The following is a 20372-nucleotide window of genomic DNA, read 5'->3' as shown; positions in this document are numbered from 1 at the left end:
TTCATTGTGTGTTCTCTGGGCTTTATTCCAACTCTCATATTAGTCCCTTAAAATCAGTGAGCTAGAAGATCCCGTATTGGTAATCCTTAAACCTGGACAAACACAAAATCACTGGAGAGTGGGGGAGATTTTGTTTAAAATGCTAATTACCAAGTTTAGCCCAGGAGATCCAGCAGATTTAAGACAGAGCTAATGAATCTGCATTTGTAATAAACATTCCAGTGTTTTCCCTGCAGATGGTAAACAAGCCACAGTTTCAGAAGAAATGCCTTATACCTGGGCTTCAGCTGGTCATACGCTCCCAGCAACTTCTCCAGTTCCCTGAGACATTATGAAATTTGCAATGACTTAGTTTTAAAAACTACCCCCAGAAAGTCTAGGAATTGAGTATACTATGTTGAAAATTTAACACTTCTCTAAAAAGTCAGCGTTATAAAACTTCTCTAAAGAGGTTGCTCACAAATAACAATGTGGATAACAAATTTACGTTCTCAAGAAAGCTTATGTACATATGGCATTAAGACTGTTTTTCTAAACACATAAGACCTATAGAGAGATCCTCAGTTTATTTTAACCCAACTACAGGATTATCACATGAATATTGATCACAAATGAAACAAAGTGAAATTTTCGACAATGATGGTTTTGACAACACTCACACAAAGACAGTGAATGTCGCCTATTTGTCCACTTAGAACAATTTCCCATGTACTATGACTGTCATGATGAATCTGCTATATCTCATTTGATTTGATGACTTCATTTTGTTCTCAAGTTTACATTCTTACTTACAGCTAGTACCTCTGATGTTAGGCAGATTTAGCTGGAATCCCAGATCTACCACTTGCTAACTTAAGAGACTTCAAGCAATTTATTTTTCCTCTCTTGGTCTCAGCTTCCATATTGATAAAGAGGAATAATATATCTTATCCTACAATTCTGTTATAAAAATTGATTATATAGGAGTGCCTGCCTCACTCACTTGGTAGAGCATGCAACTACTGATCTTGGGGTTGTGAGCTAGAGCCCCTTGTTGGGTGTAGAGATTACTTAAAAATACAATCTAAAAAAAAATGATTATAGATATAAAGCACTTAAACTGGTACCTGATACACCCCATGCACTCAAAACTGATAGCTGCTAATATTATCATAAAAGACATTTTCTAATAATATCAGGGCTCATTTTCATTAGTAATTACTTTTTACCTTTCAAAATATTTGTAGCGATTCCTTCCAGTAACTTCAGGATCTTCATAAGCCTCTTTAGTCATCTGAAAAGACTCACCAGTTCTAAAATGAAGCAGAAAAACATTATGAAAGTCTAACGTGTAATTTTCAAATATAATTTCTATTTCATATTTTTACATCTATAAAGTGGGAGATGCACAGAGTATCTGAGACTGAGAGCAAAGTCATCTATAACATGCATCTGACTGACCTACATCTCAGACTACATAATAATTACTTTCCCTGAGCCAGGAAACCAGGAGCTAAAAAGAGGAAGGAAGAGTAAGAAAAAAATAGGTTTATGAAATCTCACATACAAAAATGTACACTTTTAATTAATAGTATATAGGAATAACAGAGTTTTAAGAGAAACTTCTTATGTCCAGGCTGAAAGGTAGCTTTTTAAACTTACTAGGCATGATTAGTAAATAATTAAAAGAATAAAGAATCCAAGAGACTTGTCTCTGAATGTGCTTTGGCTGCAAATCTACTAGCAGAAGGGTATAGTTGCAATTTCTAAGATGGATCAAAGAAACAAATTCAGTCACCTCTACCTTTACCTCTGGTGGCAAATTGTCATTTAATATATATATTCACTCCAAGCTTCTGAGAATATCTATTAACTGTAATCCCATAACTTTTGCCCCTGAATCAGGTCTCTTTTGGTCAATTGACCTGGGTGTAACATCACAATTGTACTTTCAAAAAATGCAGAATAAAAATTCTTAAGTAGAAAAACGCATTCATTAAAAACATGATTAGCAGGCAAAGCTTCCTGACACTTACGTGGTTAGCTGCCTGAGGGCTTCTCTGTGTTTCTCCTCCTGTCCTTTCCATTCCCGGCGGATGAACGGTGGGACAGGGTCTGCCTTGCTCCAATACAGAGAATATCTTGGATAATGGATCAGGTTACTGAACATCGTTCTAAACCTGGGAACTTTTCTCTAATATTAGGACAGGCAGATAGGGAGGAAAAGGACAAAATCTTACCATCAGATTTTCTTAAAAATTTTCTTTTATTTGACAGACAGAGATCACAAGTAGGCAGAGAGGCAGGCAGCGGTGGGAGGGGGGGGGAGGGGAGCAGGCTCTGCACTGAGCAGAGCGCCCAGTGCGGGGCTCGATCCCAGGACCCTGAGACCATGACCTGAGCTGAAGGCAGAGGCTTTAACCCACTGAGCCACCCAGGTGCCCCACCATCAGATTTTCTAAAGCATTTTATTTATTATTATAAATTTTGAAAGGTGCAAAAACAATGTATGTAGCATAGAAAGAAGGGTAATTGTATATGAATAGAATATCTCTAGAAAGATACCCAAGAAACTGATGGCAATGGATGATTATAAGAAGGGGGATGAGGGTTAGAATTTATTTCATACTATATATGTTTCTGTATTAGTTGAATTCTTTTAACACAGGCACATATAACTTTTCCCACTGAAATAAATTAGGTTATAATGAGTCCTTTATTCACTATTAGTTAATTCATCTTCACAGTGGGCCATAAGTATCAAGATGTCTTATCCCCTAGTAATCATGGCAGAGTGATTTCTGCAGAATATAAAATCCACTGGAGATCTCATGATTAGTCAGTCTGATTAGTGTGGTTAGCAAAACTAGATGGTTCAAGTTCATTAGGTGGCCTTAGTCATTGAATTAGACCTACCAGTCTGTTTCGAATTAGGTTAGCTTGGATAGTTGCCTGTGTATGGTCTTTCTCACTCGACACAATAAACAATGGATCTGCAAAATAAACAATAAGGTGGTATAAGGAATGGAATATATCTAGACTGAGAATAATAGCAAAAAAATGTAATTTCTTAATTGGAAAACTAATTACAAGATTTAGATATTGCCTAACTCTACAGCAGCTCATTGCCCTGTTACTCTGTCACCAGTGAAAGTCTGTTAGATGCATTTCTCCTCTGTATATTCCAAAGTCAGGTTATAGAATTAGAAGGCAAAAAGTAGGCCTGATATGTTCTCAAGCACCAGAGCCTAAACACGCCGTCTTTTCTCTCAGACCGCTTTCTCTTACCCAGACCACTTTCTGGGTCTAGGTGGCCCAAGAAATACTCTAAGATATATACACTAACTACGCCCCTTTGCAAGTGAAAGAAATAACACACTGCAGCACTACCTCCCATATTCAGTACAAGGGAAAGATACAAACTCTTAGCAACATGTCACCTCAGAATTGATAAACATAATAAGAAAATGTCATTCTCTAATAATAAATAAATAAAATCAGCTATAATTCACTCCTTAAATTTAGAAGGATATTGATGATGGGACAAAGTTTTTTCTCCAAAGTTCAACAAAAGGTTGCCCTGTTATTGTAAGTATGGGCTTGTTAGGTATATCTTTAAAGCAATGAATAATATTTATGATTTATTATACCATCTCTTAAAATGAAATAACATGACATTAAATTCATAAGCAACCTTCAGGTAGAGGCTTGATTTCCCAAGTAGGTATCTCTTGAGAAACAAATACCCTGGCCAACTAGTCTATATGACTTGGCAACATATTTCTTCACAGGAATTAATAATTGTTATTATGATTTATAAATAATTTAAATTTAATTTAATTTAGATACTGTGAGTCAATTCCTAGAGTCTAATAACTCCTCAGTTACCAAACAAAAATGATATATTGGATGCAGACATTTAATATTCTCCCCAAGGTTGAAAAACTATAAGAGGCTCAGCTCTCTTTCATTCAAGAAAGATTAATGGACAGGTTACTATGTTCAAGGTGCCTGGAACATATCAAGAAAAAGATAAAGATCCCTAACTTCATGAGAGACAATAAACAACACAATAAATTGGCATATTATATAATATATTAAAGGACAGTTAAGTGCTACTAAAAAAGTGGGGAAAGAGCAGGTAAGGGAGATTGGGTTGCAATTTTACACAGAATAGTCAGGGAAGACCAGGCCTCATTGAGGGATGACTTCTTTTTTTTTTTTTTTAATGATTTTATTTATTTATTTATTTATTTGACAGAGAGAGAGAGAGAGAGAGAGAGAGAGATAGAACAAGCAGGGAGAGCGGCAGAGGCAGAGGGAGAAGCAGGCTCCCCGCTGAGCAGGGAGCCCAATGTTGGACTTGATCCCAGGACCCGGGGATCATGACCTGAGCAAAGGAAGATGCTTAACCTCACTGAGCCACTCAGGCACCCCAAAGGGTGACATTTAAGGATACCTGCAAGTGGGGAGTTACCTACAGAGTTATCTGAAGAGCATTTGAAGCAGAGGAAACAGAGCAAAGGCCCTAGGATGGCAGCATGCCTGATGTGTTTGAAGAACAGCAGAAACCAACAGGATTGAAACAGAGTAAGAGAGGCAAAATAGGGTAGATAAAAGGTCAGGCAAGTTATCAGGGGCCTAGATCACATGGGGCTTTGTGGACCACTGAAAAGACTTTGGCTTTTAATCTGAGTTAGGTGGGAAACCACTGTAAGATTTTGAAACAAGATGTGACAAAATCTGACTTACATTTTAAAATGTTCATTGTAGGGGCTCCTGGGTGGCCCAGTTGGTTAAGTTTCAGCTCAGGTCATAATCTTGGGGTTGCGGAATTGAGCCCCACATAGGGCTCTGTACTCAGTGTGGAGTTTGCTTGGGATTCTCTCCCTTTTCCTCTACTCTCCTCCTCTACCTCTCTATACCTCTCCCCACTTAACTCATATGCTCTCTCTCTAAAGCAAATGAATAAAATCTTTTAAAAAATAATAAAATGTTCATTGTGGCTGCCCAGTGAAGAAGAGACTGCATGGAAACAATGGAAAAGACAGGGAGACCTATTAGGAGGCTCATGCAGTGAGCCTCGAGGAAAGATGATGTTGATGGCAAGAGAACTTATGAAATGGGGCAGGATTCTAGATATATTTTTAAGGTTGGACAGAGAGGACTTATTAATGGATTGGAATGTTGTGTGTCAGAGAGAGAGATGAGACAATGATGGCTCCAAGATTTTTAGACTTAGCAATGTATTGGGCTGGTTGGATGGAACTGGAGGAGATTATGCTAAGTGAAATAAGTCAAGCAGAGAAAGTCAATTATCATATGGTTTCACTTATTTGTGGAACATAAGGAATAGCATGGAGGACATTAGGAGAAGGAAGGGAAAAATGAAGGGTGGGAAGTCAGAAGTGGAGATGAACCATGAGAGACTATGGACTCTGGGAAATAAACTGAAGGTTTTGGAGGGCAGGGTGGGGGAGGGATGGGTTGGCCCAGTAATGGGGTATTAAGCAGGGCACGTATTGCATGGAGCACTGGGTATTATATGCAAACAATGAATCATGGAACACTACATCAAAAACTAATGATGTACTGTATGGTGACTAACATAACATAATAAAAAAAATAATATAAAAATAAAGTATGGGGCTGGTATCAATTGACACAGGAAAGCCTGTGATGGAGCAGGTTTGTAAGGAGAACATGAAAAGCATGCCTTAGGTATCTATTATATGTCCAAGTAGAGAAATGAAGTAGGCAATTTGATATAAGAATCTAGAGTTTGGGAGAGAAGTCTGGACCAGTGATATGAATTTGGGAATCATCACCCTTAGATATACTCTTCTTCAGCTGCAGCACCCAAATCCACACCTATGATTCAAGTTGAGAAGTGATGAAAACTGGGCTGATTAGGAATGATGAGGCCAGATTTTATGGCCCCAAATTACAGGCTAGTGAATCTGAAGGCTGAATGAATGCACCTGTTTAAAGGGGAAAAGGCTATAGCTTCAACATGTCTGATATATTAGGAATAGTATGGGACAAAGGGAAAATTTTTAAAGATTTATTTATTTATTTGACAGAGAGAGAGAGTGCGCATAAGCAGGGGGAACGGCAGGAAGACACTTAACTGAATGAGGCACCCAGGTGCCCCCAAAAGGAAATTTCTATTCATACTCTTATTTTAAGTGATTTAAAAGATGTCACTGGGTCTATGGTTCCACCTGTGTTGTTCATTTTAAATGAGTTTAGGCTGCATTTCTCCTGAATCTGAACAATAAATTATAAATCATTCTCTTCTTCTACCCATAAGGAGTACAAAGACATGTGATCTATAGAAACATTCCTGCCATCCATAGAAGATAATGGCATAATACTGTAAGACTTATGGCTACATTCTGCAACATACCCTACAACTGTGATCATAATCAGTGCTCAAAAGGCAATAGAAAGACCTCTGAGATGCCCAGGTAATAGCACTCACCAGGTATCACTTGCTTATTCCTGGACAGGTATTAAGTGCTTTAGGTGCAATACTCCATTTAATCCTCACAAAAAGCCAATGAGGTAGGCACTAGGCCTCCTTTTTATAGGGGAGGAAACTGAGGCTTCAAGAAGTTAGCCACTTACTGACAGAATTTCAACTCCAATCCTTCTGGCTCCCAGACCTAATATTATCGAAAACCCATGAATTTTATGGGTGGAAGTTTCCCACAGAAACCATGGGAAAGCCCCTCAGCCAATTTGACCATACTGTAGAAACTGTTCTGGCAAGCCTAGGAAGTTGTCACAACCAAGTAATCATGAGAGAGAGGAAATGTGTAAAACCCCGAGACAGAAGGATTACTTTTAGGCAAAAGTATACTAAAATTGCATATTCTGGGGGAAAAAAGAAAGGAGGAAAGAGCTTATGATATATCTAGAAAGCATTTTAAAACATTTTTGGGAGCTAGAAATACTGTATCATATAGTTAAAAGGCTTTCATTATCAGGACAGTAGTAAAACTACTAATAATGTACAGATTCAGCAAAGTGACAATGTACACTGGTCACTTCAAGAGGCACTTGAGAGACACAAAGCATTTACCAAAAAACTGAGTAAAATGCAAAATGGTATATAAATGAGGTAAAATCTACTAAGAAAATGATGTTAACTCTAAAATACCAAAAAATGGAAGGTATCTGAATCAATCTTAATTGCTAGAGTGATCAGAAGAGTAAATATTACATTTAATGAAGGCACCCAAAGCTTCTTAGAGGAGCAAAAGCCTTGCAGACAATTAACTATGGTGAAAAGGCCATTGGGTTTGAGGTGTGGGACGGGGGAAGCATGAAAAAGCTGGAAAGGTGTTCACGTGTATACCACTGACCACCACACCAACCAACCACACACCACACCACACCAACACTAGCACAGTTCCGTCAGTCAATTCACTGGCTTGTCAACAATCTATCTTTTTTCTCTCTTCAATTTTCAGCTAAGATACATGAGGTCTCTATACAATTGGTGATGAGCTTTAGGATAAGAGGTCATGTAGACTGCCACCCCAGTCCCTATCATAGTAAGAGAAATCCATAAAGTGGCTTCCTGTCAGATGGAAGAAGGAAACATATGCACAGAAAAAAGCAAAGGTTAGAGTTGATAGCTAAAATACAGGATGCTCAGTTAAATTTCATATAGGCAATGAATAACCTTTTATATAAATAGATCGCAAATATTGCACAAGGCTAAAAACCTATACTAAAATATTATTCGTTACTTATTTCAAATTCAAATTTAACTGTGCATCCTCTACTTTTACTCGCTAAATCTGACAACCTAAACAAGGTAAAAAACCATAAGGTCCAAGAAATCAGGCAGAAGGGCACAACAACTTAGTTCTGACCTTCCCTGTCTTGGTTCTACTTTGTCCTTGCTATACTATGCTTCCTGTCCATTAATAGCTGTGAGACTCCCTGTTTTATTGGAACAATCCAAACTTTATTTGGCCTGTTTTGAGTGGGTTTCTGTTCCTTGCAAGGAACATGGAAACATTTAGCAATCCCTCTGCAAGAGAGAAAGAGAGAGAGAGAGAAAGCAATACTTTTAAGGATAAAAGAGACAAGAAGCTTGATAAATTCTTTGCCTGTCTTTACTGAAGAGGTCTATCCAATTTCCAAATTACCTTTGAAACCAACGTGATGTTTTTACAGTTTACCAGACTTATTTTTACAAGATGAAACCAAGAGTGAATAAAGAAAACCACTGCCCATAATTCCCAAGCAACCATTACACAGTCCCTATACCAGGAAATGGGTAACCTCTGGATACCCATCCAAAGATGATCCTGGGAATCCTAGAGGAGCTACCACATGGTTAAAAGCAATGCAAGGTTCAGGTGAAGAGCATGGGATCGATGAGGGCAAAATTAGAAAAATCATGTTTAACTGATTAAAATTCTTATAATAGTAAATTCAAAATTCAGTAAGGTTTTTTGTGAAGCAGCTCGCATATGTACCAACACTGATGCTGAGAAGCCTGCAAAACTGTATAAAACAAGTACCTAAAGAACTCAAGGAACTTAATGATTCAGTAAAAGAAACAGAACATTAACGGACAAGCATAGTATTGAAACAAACTGGGCCTGCCTTTACTGACCCAAAAGAATCTAGTGGACATAGTTTATAAGCAATGCTTTGATGAGTAACAATACGTTTTTTTTTTTTTTAAGATAAAACTAAAAACAAAGGTGAGATAAACTGCTACTTCTTTATATACAAAGCCAAATTTTGAGTTGCCGGGAGAATGGGAGCGGGAAGGTCATTTTTGCAGTTTCATCGTGGGGATTTGAGTGAATCTCCAACTCTGCAAATCATTGCACACTTTTCTGGATAACAAAACACCGGGAACAGGTTTTAGAAAGATTGCTTAAGACTGTGCAAATTATCAGGAAAAGATCCTGGCGAAGAGTAAAGGCGGATGATCCTGCGCGGTGCTCAGACACACTGAGCACACCTGGGGCTCCCAACGCGCACGGAGAGCACCGCCACCTGGGAGCTCGGAGCTGCTCCCACCCAACAAAGGATAACCGCGGACAAGGGATCTGACCTGAGGCTCATCTTCCGCTCACCGGGCTCCTGGCTCGGTCCCACCGTCCCGAAGCCCACCTAGCCCAGGAGTCAGTAACTCAGGAGGGAAGTCTGGTGCCACCCTTACCGTACAGAAAATCATACTGTCGACTGGAAGAGACGTTGCCCCGGGCCCTCGACCTCACCCCGCACCGGGTCTGAGACACCTGCAGGTTGGCCTGGGGCTCCTCGATAGTCACCACATGGCTCATGGTGTCGCCTCTTCCCTCCGGCCAGCCGGGGACCAACTAGGGACGCGTAGCTGCTGTGTGCACGGTGGCTATGGTAACCTCCTCCTCAGCTTCGAGATAAGGGGCGGGGCGGGGAGCGCAAGAAGAAGGGCGGGGCGAATACGTGGGCGGGCCTTGAAACGGAAGGGGTGGGCCTGGCGTGGGAGAGGACAGGTAGGGTCCGAAAAAGGGATGGGTGGGGCTAGGCGCTGGAGAGGAAGGTTGGGGGCGGGGAAAAGAGAAGGGCTTGTGGGGCTCGGAGGAAGAAAGATTGAAAAGAGGGCATTCTTGAGGCGGGGAGGCCGCCGGGCTGGGGAAAGACGTCCTGCCTTCCCATAGCACTCCCAAAACTGACGTGGGCCCTCAACCATCTACCCTGGGTTCGGTCCCCGAGAGCCGGAGTCCAATGCTCAAATCCAGCAGCGATTTGGGAATTACAGTTCACAACTTTCGGAAATCCCTGTGAAAGAACCTTCTAGAATACTTGGGGTCTTTCATTTCGGACATCCCCTTTCTGCGGGGCTTGTTCTGCTTTTTAAAACTATTAAGGAAAATTTTAAACAGGCAAAAGTGAATCCACTTTTAATAACCCTCACGTACCCATCACCAAGAATCAACACTTAACATTTTGCCAATCTAATTTCATCCCTTCCCCAACTCTATGCTTGAGTATTTTGAAACAAATCCCAGACATTATTTTACCCTTAAATTAATGTGCATCTCAAACTGATAGATTTTTTAACTTCACCACCTAACACCTTCACATCTAACAAAATTAATAATTCCTTCATGTCATCTAATACTCACTACATATTCAAATTAACCTGGTTAAAGCCAAAATGTCATTTAATGTTTTTTTTCCTATCAAAAGATCAAAAAAAAAAAAATCTTCACATTGCATTTTGTTATAGTTCTTAAGTCTTGTAACAGTAGATTTTTAACACTTTCAAGGATTTTCTTTATTATCTGGGATTCTTCTATTAAAAAAAAAACTTTCTAGGGCACCTGGGTGGCTCAGTAGGTTAAGGGTCTTCCTGCCTTCAGCTCAGGTCATTATCTTGGAGTCCAGGATGGAGCCCCACATGCGGAGTCTGCTTCTCCCTCTGTCCCTTAACACCTTGCTTATTCTCTCTTGCCATCTCTCTCTCAAATAAGAATCTTTAAAAAAAAAAAATTTTTTTTTTCACCATCTCATTGGTTTTCCTGAAATAGAGGGATCCTAGAAGAAACACTGCATAAATGCTGTGGTTTTTCCCTTTAATTGTAAATTTTCAGAAAAATGAGTTGGTGCCTTAGCAACCTCCAATATTAACCAGTAAGGTTTTGTTTGGTTGGTATCACTAGGAATGCATACATTTTACGTATCTGATGTGTTTTAATCCATTATTATTATTTATGATACTCAAATTCTGTTAGGCTAGTGGCACACCTTAAAGTTGACTTCTTTGTCCTTTTGATGTGATCCATTGACACACTGAATAAGCCTACAGGCCTGCTATCCCTTTTTCCACACATGCTCCTGGTTTTGTTTACTCCTAAATTTCTTGGGGGTTTTACAAACCAGCCATATGCTTTGTCACTCCCAAGCCCTTGCTCAAGCTGATTCCTTTGCCTAATATGCCTTTTCTTAATTATGCACCCCAACTAATTTAGGTATCCTTGAAGACTCAGTGCTAACTTTATGTAGTTTTCTCAAATCCCCCCAAAAGATTGAGGCTTCATTCTTTCTTCCAAAACTATAGTAGTACCAATAGCATGGACCACCTTGAATTAGTAATTATTTGCAGCTCTGCTCCGCACAACTGTGAGTTCATTGTGGGTGCAGGCTTTCACATGATTATTTTGTATCTCTGAAGTTTCTGATAAATGAAAACTTAATAAAATGATTCGTAAATGAAAAATCCATCCATTTATTAAACAAATTTACTAGCTACTATAAAATAGGTGTTGAAGATTCTGAGATAATTTGTACAGCTTACTGAATGATGGAGAAAACAGACACAGAAACAAAATACAATGTTTAATGGTATAATAATATTTTTCTGTCTGTGGGCATAGCTACATTTCCCATTTTCAGTCCCTTCTTCCCAGAATGTTCCTCATCCTTGTCGCCCATCTCACTGCTGACTCCTCATCATTTGAGTTCTCAGCTAAAATATCCCCTCCTTAGAAAGACTTCTCCTCACTGAATCACATAAATTATCTTCAGTAGTCAACAACCAGCCTCTTCCATAAATACACTGGAAGACATTAACCAATAGAATACATCAAATGTGATGATATATACGTGACTATGTGATTGTCTTATGTAGACAGTACGATCCATTTTACTGGAGTTGCTTACTCTCTCCCTTGCTTGAAGGAAGCAAGTGGCCATGTTGGGGAATCCCACATAAAGGAATGGAGCCTCTTGAAGCTGAGGGCAACCAAAACCTTCAGTCCTGCCACTCCAGAAACTGAACTCTGCCAACAACCTGAGTGAGATTAAAAGCATATCCTTCCTCATTAGAACCTTAGATAAGATCACAGTCTCACCCAATATCTTCATTGCAGTCTGAGACTCTGGAGGAGCTACTTAAGCCATGCCTAGATTCCTAACTATAAAAACCGAGATAATAAACATCTATTACCACTAGGTTTTTGGTAATACTACACAGCAAGAAATAATGTGCAGACTTTATGAAATTAAATGGTATCTTGTGGTTTACTTGTAACTTTCATATTGTAGAGGAGTGCTAGTTAATTTTAAAAAATCATTAAAGTTATACTTTGCCATGTTGGAAGACAGTTGGCCATGTTTCTGCTTATCTTTTAAGGGGGATACTCTCTGCCCTTGTTCCTTTGGGTAGGAAACAACCTTGGACAGTACAGATAATGTGCACTTCTAGAGCAAAGGGCAGGTTTGCTTAGAGCCTTAGAAGTCAGTCTCCTGAGCAGCTCAGTGGTTAAGCATCTGGCATTGGCTCAGGTCATAATCCCAGAGTCACAGGATTGAGTCCCACATCGGGCTCCCTGCTCAGTGAGGAGTCTGCTTCTCCCTCTGCCCCTCACCCTACTCATGCTCCCGCTCTCTCGTGCTCTCTCAAATAAATGAAAACCTTTAGAAAGAAAAAAACAGTCTCCCTTTGAGCAAAGGGCAAACGTTCTTACCACCCATTAGTAAAGATTTGGGTTTCCTAAGCTCACTATTTTTTTCCTGTAATGTAACCCAGTGTGTATGCAGATGTCATTTGGCCTTCTTCACATCACCCTGTGGGAATTAGGGCTCAGTGAACTGACACAAAAATGCTGATGCACCGCTGCTACAGCTGTAAGTAATAAATTACCCTTTACCTCTGACCTAGTAGTTTGCTGGCTTCTACTAGCATTCATGGGACTGTAGTAGGCAAATAGGGTAAAGTTTCAAACCCTTCAGAGTTCTTAAAAAGCTACAGAGCATGATATATAGCCCATATTTACCTGTGGAAATTGGAAAGTTTTTTTTCCCCACAGGCAGAAATGTAAATACTATACAAAATTACCTCTGAACTTACTAATTAGAGAAGTGAGAATTCAAGCCTTGTAATTCTTCTCTCTCAGCATATGGTGTCACTCCTCTACCAACATCTACTTCCTACCCTTGCTTGGTAAAGGGTTCACACGTGGAATTAGTTAGGCATAAAAAATAGCTAAGCACTATCATCATGGTTGGATTTTAGAAAGCATTCCCTTAGTTGCTTGTTACATTACCAGGGCTGTCATCCACAGAATGACGGCTTGGTGGCATTCATAGGTTATGCTTCCATTCAGTACCACACAATAACATATTCACTCTACTATAAATAAATTCATTATAGTCACCATTTCAACCTTAGCTGCCTATTAATATAGCAATTACAACAGCAATAACAAAGAGCTCCACGAGTTTAAAATAGTAAAATATTGCTGGTTAGAATCAGAATTGGAAGCAAGAACTTGAAATGAAAGATGCTAATCAAACCAACCTCAGAGTTGCTCCGTAAAACAGATGGTTCATCTAATCCTTCATTATTTAGTCTCCACGTGCCAACTTCTCTCAATTTAATCTCCAGTTACAACTCTAAAACTGTCGTGTTTTTCTTGGGAGAAGTGGGTTTTTGAGATTTTTCTTGGGGGAGAATGGGAAACACAAAATGTCATTGTTTTATACTCCTACTTTTCCTTTAAGACTAAGGCCATCTTGTTGCTGGGTGAATGGGAGAGACCCTGGTTCCTGAGCCAATGACCCAGCCAGAACTGAAGGAGTTACACAAGGTTCTTGGTCTTGTCACGAGAAGGAATTAAAGGACAGACAGGCAGCACAGTGGATGAGTAACAGAAGCGGGAGAGTTTATTAAAGTAAAAAGTACCCTGTGGCGATAAGAGAGCAAGAACGATAGAGCAATGCGTGCCATGGGGGTATTGGTTTCTATCTTTTAGTAACCGTTATTAACCAAGAGGCAAAATATTTATTACTTGGGGTGGGAAGCAGTGTTTCACAGTTTTTCTTCCTAATTTGGTCAGGGGTTCCCTGTCATGGCGTCCACCACCTTGGGCCTGTCTGGTTAGATCTGGCTTCTTGTGGAGTGCTGCCAGGAGGGGCCTCTGACTTTCCCAGTAGCTGGCCATGACTTCCTCAGTGCTGGCCTCCAGGGATCCTGTTAGAACCTAACTAACCACCTACTCTAACAATCCCACAAGCCTAAAGACACTTAGACTGAGTAAGAAAAGTAAAAAGTGGTGTTTGTGTTAAAACCAATCATTAACCTTAAAGCTTATCTCTTCATAACTTAAAAGGCAGAAGAAAAAGCAACCTACATGTGTAGGGTAACAGTACCATTCTGAAACGAGAGGTAAGTAGCTGGATATAAATAACTAAATATTTCCCTTTGGAAGGATTATCTTTTGGTCTTTTTTTTTTTTTTTCAAGGGCAGGAGCATATTTCATCGTGAAGAACCAGTTGTTGGAGGGTTTTAAGCACCAGTGCTCAACTGATGAGTCACGGAACTCTACCTCTGAAACTAATAATATACTATATGTTTATTAATTGAATTTAAATAAAATAAATTTTCTTTTAAAAGAGTCATGGGGCACCTGGGTGGCTCAGTGGGTTAAGGCCTCTGCCTTCGGCTCAGGTCACGATCCCAGGGTCTCTAGATCGAGCCCCCGTGTGGGGCTCTCAGCTCAGCAGGAAGCCTGCCTCCCCCTCTCTCTCTGCCTGCCTCTCTGCGTACTTGTGATCTCTGTCAAATAAGTAAATAAAATCTTTAAAAAAAAAAAAAGTCACAATGCTCAGGGAGGACACTAAGATTTTTTTCTAAAAGATTTTATTCATTTATTTGAGAGAGATAAAGATCACAAGTAGGCAGAGAGGCAGGCAGAGAGAGGAGGAAGCAGGCTACCTGCTGAGCAGAGAGCCCAATGTCGGGCTGGGCTCAGTCCCAGGACCCTGAGATCATGACCCGAGCCGAAGGCAGAGGCTTAACCCACTGAGCCACCCAGGCACCCCAGAAACTAAGATCTTGCTAATATTTGGAACACAGCCTGTTGCTACCCAACTTCTTTGCCTGAGGCTTGCCAATACTATCTAACCCAGAGGAAGTCACAGAGTGTTGTCACTGCAGTATCCTTTCTTCACTGAAGCAAGGAAGGACAGTGAGCAAGAAAAATCTTTTCTCAATTGCAGAAACTGTTTGAGTATGTTCGTCTATAATCTACATCTACCATTTATCTCAATTTTCTTAACTCCCTAAATTCTCTTACTTTTCTTTTATTCCTTGTTGTTTTCCTAGACACAAAAGTTCAGTAACAGATTAAATAGAAATCAATGATTAATCTAAAAATAAGAAATATTCACCTTGCCTTTAGACAAATTAAGTGGGATAGTAGATAGAGCATAGACCTTAGAGGGAGAAGATGTTGAGCCTCAGGCCTACCACTTACAAGTTATGTGACCTTGAACAAATCATGTCCATCTCTCAATGTTCTCATCTATAATGTAAATAATAAGCTCAACTGCTATGAAGACCAAATGAAGGTTCACAAACTCTTCATGTATGGAAGACATCACAGCTGAAGATTATGCTCCCATTTCAACTGCTTATACATTCTAAGTGAGCTCATCTTACAAATCTGGTTTCTCTATTAAGAATTATCAGTGCCGGGCGCCTGGGTGGCTCAGTGGGTTAAGCCGCTGCCTTCGGCTCAGGTCATGATCTCAGGGTCCTGGGATCGAGTCCCGCATCGGGCTCTCTGCTCAGCAGGGAGCCTGCTTCCCTCTCTCTCTCTCTGCCTGCCTCTCTGCCTACTTGTGATCTCTCTCTGTCAAATAAATAAATAAAATCTTAAAAAAAAAAAAAAAAGAATTATCAGTGCCAATATGAGAGTTATTGGACAGTACTGGAGGGAAACATCAGTTCAAACAACACTTTTTTGTTTTTCTCCTTATTTAAAATAGATCTACGGGGGAAAAATACTTCAAGATTCTTTGTAGCAACAGGGCAAAATAAAGCTTTCTTGGGAATAATTTGTCTGAATAAAACTTTATGCTGTGTCTACCATCTGCTAACTACTTTTGGGGCACCAAAATGAGTATGACAAGATCATAGCACATCAACTACAAATTCACAATATGTACTTAAAACAAAATGATTATTTTTACTTAAAAGCAAGGACATGGCTAGAGCTCTTAGAATAAAACTTACCTTGTTTCACACCACCTACAAGGGTAGTGAAAGAGGACATCAAAATCATTAAATTCAATTACTGCTCCATGAAGCAGTGTTTTCCAAATTGCATTTAGTGGGGCGCTACTAGGATAGTTTTCCTTGTTTTTCAAGTGTGGATAATTGACTTCTTAATCCTGCTCTGTTCATGACCCAGATCACTTTATTAGTGTTTATCCCCATTCTCTTCCCCAACTTAACTTTTCTTCATAAACAACCATTCTGTTTAAAGCAAGTCTTTTTACACATATGCCCGCTTATGTGTATTTTTGGGTTTAGTGCCCCTCTTCTTTAAATTTATGTAAATGGTATTGGGGTACATACCTATTCTCTTTCACTACCCACACTCTTTAAAAAATTTGTCCATGTTACTTTATGTTGTCAATTTCTTCTAGTATGTGCCCAGTACACTACATTTCCCTATCTACCCCCACAGTGATGAATGCCCACATTGCCTCCAATCCTCTGCCCCATAAACAAGCTGTGACAATTATCCCCATATATGTTCCCTTATGGACTTGCTGGGAAAGTCTTTGGAATACAGAGCCAGAAACAGAATTGCTGAGTCACAGAATATACACCTACTCTTAAATTAACTGGATACTGCCCAACTGCCCTCCAAAATGGCAGGACCATTCCACATTCCCAGCAGTAACCTGGAAGGATTCCTGCATCCTTACAGGTACTTGGCATTGTTCAGCTTTCTAATATTTGTCAGTCTAATGGGTCTAAAGTGATTCTTCACTGTTTTGTTTTCCTTGGCTATGATTTATACTTGTAGTTCTTTTTATACGTGTTGGCTTCAGGTTTTTCTTCTATATATTCTACATATCCTCTTGCAGTAAGTAGGCAAACAAAAAAGTTGCTTGAACATTTCTGCTCCTATATACTGTCTGTTCATATCCTTTTTCCATATCTCTATTGAGGTTGCTATTCTCTTATTGTTACTTTCTATATGTTTCTTAAATATTCTAGACTTCAGTCCCTTGTTGGATTTAGATATTTCAAGTATCTTTGACCAATTCATCATCTATCTGTTAATTTTATATTCTATGGCCTCTATTGAAAGATGAATTGAGGCATAATAAAAATTTAAGAGTTTGTTTGAACAAAAATTTGTCCAAATTGGACAGCAGAAATGGTTAGGAACACTTGCTCCACTGACAAGAGCTCAGAGAGAGTCTTCTACAGAGAAAAGGCAGAAGAAAAGCCAATTATTGACTGGCTACAGCTTAAATTTTAGTTGGCTGTTTGTGAATGGTTGTCCTTAGCATTTTGATTTTGTAACCTTGAGGTATTTATAGGCTCAATTTTCGGTTTGCTTAATGTAGGCCACTGCAGCATTAGTGCCACATCAGTCTAATGGCTTCTTTAATTAATCTCTGCTATGGAAAACATCAAGCTGTTGTTTTGATGTAATTATTTTTTTTTCTTTTAACTTATGATGAGAGAAAAACTCTCTAAAGACCTGATATACAAGGGAAGCTATTTTAGATTTCTTTCTAAGTTAGCATGACTGCACATCAACTTTGTTCAAAACAATAGCCTCATTTACAGCCTGCTACAAATTTATTGTACATGTGCTTGTGTAGCCTAAGGAAAGGTCCAAAAGGAAAACGTTCTTGTCCTTGAGGTATCAATCAACACTCCTGTTCCCTACATTCCTTTACAATAAAACTTGTAGTTCCTGCCTATACACTAACCGATAACCTATTGAGCTTTTACAAGATGTAAAAAAGCATGCAACTCCGTAGAAACTCTTTATTCTCCAGAGTACTTTCTTCCCTGTGAAGAGTGTGCTTCCCACGCAGTTGTTTTAACTTGGGCTCAGATAAAACTCTCTTTACTTTTAGAAATTCTAAATAGTTTGTTCAATTTGTGTTGACACAATCTGTGCTTTTGCAATGTTGTCAAATAGGTTGTACCCCACTCTTCAGTATAAAGATAACCTCCAACCAACTTTACATTAATGTATTTTGGGGTCTTAAGTAACAGACATACTATTAAGGTTGGATGATTGTTTTTAAGATTCTATTTTTATTTAACATATAATGTATTATTTGCTTCAGGGGTACAGGTCTGTGAATCATCAGTCTTACACATTTCACAGCACTCACCATAGCACATACCCTCCTCACTGTCCATATACCCCCCACTCCCCAGCAACCCTTAGTTTTTTTCGTGAGACTAAGAGTCTCTTATGGTTTATCTCCCTCCCGATCCCATCTTGTTTCATTTTTTCCTTCCCTACCCCCCATGACCTCCCACCCTGCCTCTCAAATTCCTCCTATCAGAGAGATCATATAATTTCCTTTCTCTGATTGACTTATTTTGCTAAGCATAATACCCTCTAGTTCCATCCACATCGCTGCAAATGGCAAGATCTCGTTTCTTTTGATGGCTGCATTGTATTCCGTTGTAGATATACACCACACATTCTTTCTCCATTCATCTGTTGATGGACATCAAGGTTCTTTCCATAGTTTGGCTATTGTGGACATTGCTGCTATAAACATTCCGGTGCACGTGCCCCTTCGGATCACTACATTTGTATCTTTAGCATAAACACCCAGTAGTGCAATTGCTGAGTCATAGAGTAGCTCTATTTTCAACTTTTTGAGGAATCTCCATGCTGTTTTCCAGAGTGGCCGCACCAGCTTGCATTCTCACCAACAGTGTAGGAGGGTTCCCCTATCTCCACATCCTCGCCAACATCTGTCATTTCCCGAATTGTTAATTTTAGCCATTCTGACTGGTGTGAGGTGATATCTCATTGTGGTTTTGATTTGTATTTCCCTGATGCCGAGTGATGTTGAGCACTTTTTCATGTGTCTTCTGGCTATAAAAATTTTATTTTTAAGTAATCTCTACACCCAATGTGGGGTTTGAACTCATGACCCCGAGATCAAGAGTGGAACGCTCTATTAAATGAGCCAGCCAGGCACCCTAAAATTGTGATGATTAATAAAAAAAGAAAAATATATATATATATGCTCCTCTATTTTCACTACCTTCTATTAATTTCTTAGTTTGACCTTTCACATGTACACCTTTAATGTGTAACACCTAGTTGAAAGAACTGATAATGGTAGATAAGGGTTATTTTAGGAGAACATAAGGACTATACATTGTATTTTTAAACATACCAATCCATAATGAAGTAAAAATCACGCCCATTAAGTTTTTAGATGATAAAATGGGGATGGTTTTGGTAATCTGGAAAATACACATAGAGAAATTACTTACTTCTAGGGTGCCTGGGTGGCTCAGCCTGTTAAGTGACTGCTGTCAGCTCAGGTCATGATCCTGGAGTCCCAGGATTCAGTCCCACATCAGGTTCCCTGCTCAGCAGGGAGTCTGATTCTCTCTCTGACCCTCCTTCTCATACGCTCTTTCTCTCTCAAATAAATAAGATTTTTAAAAAGAGAGAGAAATTACTTCTATATAGCACCAGTTCACATTCAATCAATGGATTCCCTGATCTAAATCTCTAAAATACAGCAACAAATCTTGGTTAGGTGATACTGAAAGTTTGATTACCCCAAATATCAATCACTAGGCAGCTATTTGAACAATGCCTTGAAGCCCCGCTTTAAAAAATAAGTTCACTCCCTTTCTCAACAACTCTCTGCAGGGGAAAAAACAACATAGTAGGCGCCAGTTCACATATTATCTAATCGAATTCGAGAACCAAGGAAAAATCCTTTTTCAAATGTTTTAACTGGTATATTCGCCCTATGAGTGAACAATTCATACTGAAATCAACTCAGAAAGGCAGCTATACACTCCAATTCGTTAATAATTTAACGTGTATGGGGTACCGTATGAGTTTTCTTCCCCACACTTGTGGATTGCATTGTCCAGATGTCTTTGCTGAACACTTTTAACTAAATCAGAAAAAGACGGAGGTGGAGGTGTGGAAATCAGAAAAAGTCGGAGGTGGAGGTGTGGACAGGGAGAGAGAGGAGGGCAGATTATACAACAGCCGGGGAGGAGAGGGCAGATAATACAACAGCAGGAAACCTGCGGAACTAATACGTTACTTGGGGGAGGGGGGACTGGCTCTCGCTAGTGGTTTCTTTTGTTGAGCGTGGGCAAGTCATTTCACCTTCCTCGGCTTCGATTTTTCACTGTTGGGCGGAGAGGTTAAGAACTATGAGTTAACCTACTCCGCTCTTCCTTTTCGAGCCTTCCCAAATTGATCGGCAAACTTTGCCCTTTCATTCCGCCTCTCTACGCCTGCGCGGAAGAGGCGCCCTCGCTTTAATACCTTCACTTAGCCTCTCCTGCGCAGGCGCCAGTTTCCCTCCCTGTCTGAGAGAGGCGGGACTT

The 20372-nt window shown here is 39.6% G+C and overlaps 1 protein-coding gene across 1 annotated transcript in view; it reads right to left on the bottom strand.

Moving 5' to 3' along the window:
• The window catches only part of CFAP91 (cilia and flagella associated protein 91), a gene marked incomplete at its 3' end in the record, with an annotated part of 127579 nt that extends 118182 nt beyond the window's left edge, over nucleotides 1–9397 (bottom strand). Inside the window, 4 exon segments of the mRNA XM_080800349.1 lie at nucleotides 1209–1292; nucleotides 2016–2173; nucleotides 2896–2972; nucleotides 9176–9397. Of these exon segments, the coding sequence (XP_080656475.1) occupies nucleotides 1209–1292; nucleotides 2016–2173; nucleotides 2896–2972; nucleotides 9176–9299 (443 nt within the window). The 5' untranslated portion in view covers nucleotides 9300–9397.
• Nucleotides 9398–20372: the final 10975 nt, after the last annotated feature.

This window comes from Martes martes, assembly GCF_963455335.1.
Source record: "Martes martes genome assembly, chromosome: 1".
Taxonomy (NCBI): Eukaryota; Metazoa; Chordata; class Mammalia; order Carnivora; family Mustelidae; genus Martes; species Martes martes.
Note: the sequence above shows the minus strand (reverse complement) of the source record. Positions and strands in the feature narration are given on the sequence as shown.